Below are 5,000 nucleotides of genomic sequence, written 5' to 3' on the forward strand. Positions count from 1 at the left end.
CCTATTTGAGAAAATTGGATTGTGGTGGTAGAGAAGCACTCGAGAGCGCAGTCCAAAACGGCCCGATAACGACAGGGCTCCAAATGACAGGATTACAGCGGCGTGCCGCGCTCTCACCAAGACACACGCAGACAGAGTGGCAGCTGACAACGTGTAATACGTCTCCCCCATGACACCTTCAGCTTCTCATTTGCTCCTTGTCTGTACGTCTCACTCTCTCTTTTCTCTCTTTAGACTCTCTTTTTCCCTGCTTCCTCTCTCTTATCCTTTCTTTCTTTTGCTCTCTCTCTCTACCTCTCCCTTTCGGTCACTCTGTATTTTTTTCCATTAGGAAAACTAGAAAGAATAGGAGATTGTAGAGTGCTTCAACAGATTATATGGAGGCTTTTGGCGAATGGTGGCAGATCGAATGGAAATTGATTTGGCTGGCTATAAGTTAATAAAAATGATGTTGTAAAGTTTACCACTGTTTGGGGGATGGAGGATTTTGTGTGAAATTTTCAATACACCAAGTAAAAACAAGGTTCCACATCATTGATAGTCACTCAGGCTATGACCTTTTAAACTCTCTCAAACTTTAAACCTTCATCAACCCCAGCTGTCACCAAAGCTCCCCTAACGTACCATACTTGTCTGAAGGCCGAGACATTGTCCATTAGCTCATACAAAGTATGCTTTAGAGTAATTTTCTTTTACCAAACTCTTTAAAAGGCAGACAAAATCCACCTGCAATCCCTCCATCTTGGGCCTGTGTGACTGTAAAACTGCTCACTTAAGCAATAACGGTCAGGAAATTATCCAACGTGGACTCCCTGTGGTTAGAGCAGGTGTAGCCACTACCCAGACAGTGTGTGGTGATGAATTATAATCCAGCTTTGAAAACGAACCACCCAAAAGAAAGGAACACTGGCCTCAGTCTCAACATTCAGAGAAAGAGTCTACAGGGTGACAATAAGGACAATCCTGTGACACTTCCCCATTGAACTTAGCCACCATAGACAGTGGCTATAACTTATAGTGTGCTCCCTTCATTGAAGAGGGAGAACAAGTAGCTTTTTGAAATGTGAAACCTGCCATGAGGCTTGTGTTGCTGTGTGTCTCTATTTAATCTGAGGATTTGATAGGTTATCTATGTTGTATGTACTGCCTGATATTCAGTAGAGTAAAGGTTCAAGCTTCCAGTCCTTTTGAGGAGCTTTCAGTCCTCTCTTTGAGTGACTGAGTGTTTTAAAGCTTTCCTGTGTCTCTCTGAGTGACTGAGTGTTCTGAACCTTTCCTGTGTCTCTCTAGGCTCTACGAGGGGAAGGAGCAGGGGGAGTTTGAGGACTCGCTGCAGAGTCTCTTCGAGACCTTCAACCGCCTGATGAAAAGTGAATACAAAACCACCGCTCTTCAGCAGGTATGGCCCTCCTCAAGCACCCTTCGCCAGTGGCCATCTCGTCTCCATCTCTCCTAGCGTCCACTCCGCTCGTCTCTCTTAAGCGTCCTTTTTGACCATCTTCTATCACTCATTTCGCTCCATCTGACCTCTTGACTTCTTGTAGTGATTCGACTCCCCCCTGCTTCCCTCAATATTGCCCCGCTGTCTAGAACGCTAATGATATTTTTCCCCTCAGCCATCTCTGTCCCTCTCTCTCTCTCCCTCTCTCACTCACTCGCTCTCTCTCATATCCTCCACTTCTTCCTTTCTCTCCCTCTCTCTCTCTCTCTCTCTCACTCACTCGCTCTCTCTCATATCCTCCACTTCTTCCTTTCTCTCCCTCTCTCTCTCTCTCTCTCTCACTCACTCGCTCTCTCTCATATCCTCCACTTCTTCCTTTCTCTCTCTCTCTCTCTCAACATGTTTGTCTGTTTTCGATTGTCTAAATCCAATCTAATTGTCCAAGCGCTTGTAAATTGGGTAGAATCGACGGATGAGAAAACCTCTTAGCTCTCTGTGTGTGTTATAATGCATGCATCTCGCATCTCACTCTCCCGGGCAGCATCAGAGGTCATCTGCAAACGGGTCAGATTGTCATTAGATGCTAACCCCCCCCCCCCACGCGAACTCCCCGTGGTCACTTCGAGCATGCACCGCGGTGGCCGGGCGTAATTACAGTGATTGTCTGAGGGAGCCTAACAGCAGTGGGCAAACAGTAATCATTGTAATCTGTTTGTCTTCCATTTTCCTCTCACCGGTGGCCACCCACACGCCAGCAACAGGGGTGTTAGCCACCCCTGTGTCTTTTAATGAGGGATTCTCTCTATGAGTTTAAATATGATTTTGCATACCTGTGTGGTGTATGTGTGTGTGTGTGTGTGTGTTTCACTCTCTCTTACTCCACCTCTTGCACTCTCTCTCTCGCTCTCTCTCTCTCTCTCTCTCTCTCTATCTATCTCTCGCTCTCCCTCTCTCTCTCTCTATCTCTCTCTCTCTCTGTTCTTGTTTCTAGGTGGCTGCACTGAAGTACTTGCCATCAGTGTTGCACGATGTGGAAACCGTCTTCGATGCCAGACTGCTCAGGTGGGTTATTTGGCCTCACTTTGAAATTACCCCAATCCCCTGATACACCATGATGACCTTTACAGTGCAAGTCCCAAAATAATGAAGTGGCACAATCAACTGAGCTGCATTGGCCATTGTGTGGTGTACGAAAAGTTCAAACCATATAAGTTACCCGGCGGTATACTGCAGCGCGTAATCTTTTACTTATAAATGTGAGGGCCAGCATGGACAGTTTAATATAAGGCAGCAAGCTTAAGCCCTTTGGAAATTGTCCTCTCTAAAGTCTAAAGGCCGCCTTATGTTTTTGACCTCCTCATGATCCCCATTGTTCAGTTCATTCCTCTGAATTCGCCCAGCACGTACAGGGCAATAGATTTTCTGAGAGTAGAGTGCCACCCTGCGTGTTTGTGTGTGTGTGTGTGTGTGTGTGTGTGTGTGTGTGTGTGTGTATTTATGTGTGTCTGTCTGTCTGTAAGTGTGTGTGTGTGTGTCTGTGTGTGTGTGCGTGTGTGTGTGTGTGAGTGTGTGTTTCCGGCTGTCTGCAAAGATTATATAAAAGGATTTAGCCAGTCTTCTGGGACAGTGCATGCTCTGGCCTTTTCTGTGTGAAACAGACAACACCCTGCCACCCTGCCTAAAACCTAAACACTCTCCCCATACAGTAGAGGAAACCATGGCAACCGAGACCTGAATAGCCATCTTATCCAATCCCATTCTCCTGCAAGAGTGAACATCTAACACACAAAATAAAAAGAGCCAAATCAAATATACCAGAGTACTACTCCGGCTTAGAGTTGGCCATGATGTGTTTCCTTGCTCCTGAATCTGTATGTGTGTGTGTATGTGTGTGTGTGTGTGTGTGTGTGTGTGTGCATACCTTTGTGTGTGTGTGTGTGTGTGTGTGTGTGTGTGTGTGTGTGTGTGTGTGTGCATGTGCCCATTAATCGTTTGTCTCTGTCCATGAGTCCCAGGTGGGTGAAGGCTTAGTGAAACATGACTATCTGTTAGAGTCTACATGCTCGCAGGCCAGTTCATCTAATAAAAACAATAGCTTTTTTGTAAATCAACTTGCACTCCACTAATTAAAGGCTGATTAGCTGGCCCACTCTGTGAATCCCCCCCAGGCCAGGCTCGTAAAGCTCGTAAAGCCCCCCCCCCCTCAATCGCCCTCTCCATGGTCCACCCCTTAATAAGCACGGTTGCGACAGAACGCATAAATATTTCTTAGGAGAACCGAACCTTCTGGTACCCCCCCCACCCAGAACGCAGACGTGGGCCCTCTAATGCAATTACTTTTGTCCGTTATTGAATTTCAGTCCCGTAGCCTGAGCAAACATGCTTTGTCCAGGTCCCTTATTTGCCATTGTTAAGTGGGCAGCAATTTAAGGCGCACCCCCCCCCACACACACACACACACACACACACACACACACACACTTCCCCCGCCATGACCTACACTGTTTAAGAGGGCATCGAATTTGTCTCCTTATTCCAAGCAATTACAGGCCAAGTCCATATATGACTGGTATGGCGAGTTCGAGTGATTTCATACACACAGGAGTGGATGGAGATTTGAATGTGGATCAATAGAGTTGGTTGTAAAAATTCAAAGTGATGCAAGTGTAATAGACATCAGGTATTGATTAGCAGTTGTCAGCCCCACGCTTTGTCATGTTGATGAAAAGCTTTAATATAAACTGTGCACTAATATAAGCTGGTATTGTAATCCATCCTGTTAGCTTTAATCTGTCAATTATTCACCTTTTTTTTGCTCGTGATACTCTTGAAATCCATCAGTGTCACCATGTCCCTGTTCTTTATTAAAGAGTTCATTTTTATTAAAGTATAAGATTCTCTCTCATTTAGTTATTCATTTCTTTGATCCTGTCTTATATCAGGGCTGTTCCTATTGAATTGTGAGGGTCAGAAGTTTAAGTTTGGAGAAGTCTGGAGGTTTTTATTGGATTTTGTTGTTTTTGGCGCCATTATGTTTTCCCCTTTGATTTTGAATGGCTTTTCTGGTCTAACCTCCATGCTCCTGACAAATCTGATGATCAAGAGCAGATGTCTTGCTTGTCAATTGAAATGAAGAAACTTTTACTTTTTGTGTATTTTCATGATGTTTTTGTTTTTTATTCCTCTTCATTTTTCTCCTCCTTCCCTATCCTCTCTTCATCCTCTCCTTTCCTCCTTCTTTTTCTCTCTACCCTCCTTGCCCTTTTGTCATCCTCTCTCTCTCTATCTCTCTCTCTCTCTCTCTCTCTCTCTCTTTCCTCCCACAGTCAGCTCCTGTATGATTTCTATATCTGCATCCCCAAAGGAAACCTCCAGAAGCAAAAGGTGGTCTCCATGACAGAAATTGTCAGCAGCAAACTTTTCCAAAGACAAGGTAAGGCAGAAGGAGTCACTCGAGGACACACACACACACACACACACACACACACACACACACACACACACACACCACTGTAGAAACTACTTACCCTACACACCAGAAGCACTTAACCACCCCTGG

General features: G+C 45.2%; 1 protein-coding gene across 1 annotated transcript in view; it reads left to right on the forward strand.

The window, feature by feature from the left end:
* Nucleotides 1-5,000, forward strand: part of LOC121694126 (dedicator of cytokinesis protein 2) — a 104,463-nt gene that overhangs the window by 20,323 nt on the left and 79,140 nt on the right. Inside the window, exons 22-24 of the mRNA XM_042074091.1 lie at nt 1,291-1,399; nt 2,433-2,503; nt 4,768-4,874. Of these exons, the coding sequence (XP_041930025.1) occupies nt 1,291-1,399; nt 2,433-2,503; nt 4,768-4,874 (287 nt within the window). The remainder of the gene's footprint in view (nt 1-1,290; nt 1,400-2,432; nt 2,504-4,767; nt 4,875-5,000) is intronic.

Source organism: Alosa sapidissima, chromosome 20 (assembly GCF_018492685.1).
Source record: "Alosa sapidissima isolate fAloSap1 chromosome 20, fAloSap1.pri, whole genome shotgun sequence".
Classification (NCBI taxonomy): domain Eukaryota; kingdom Metazoa; phylum Chordata; class Actinopteri; order Clupeiformes; family Clupeidae; genus Alosa; species Alosa sapidissima.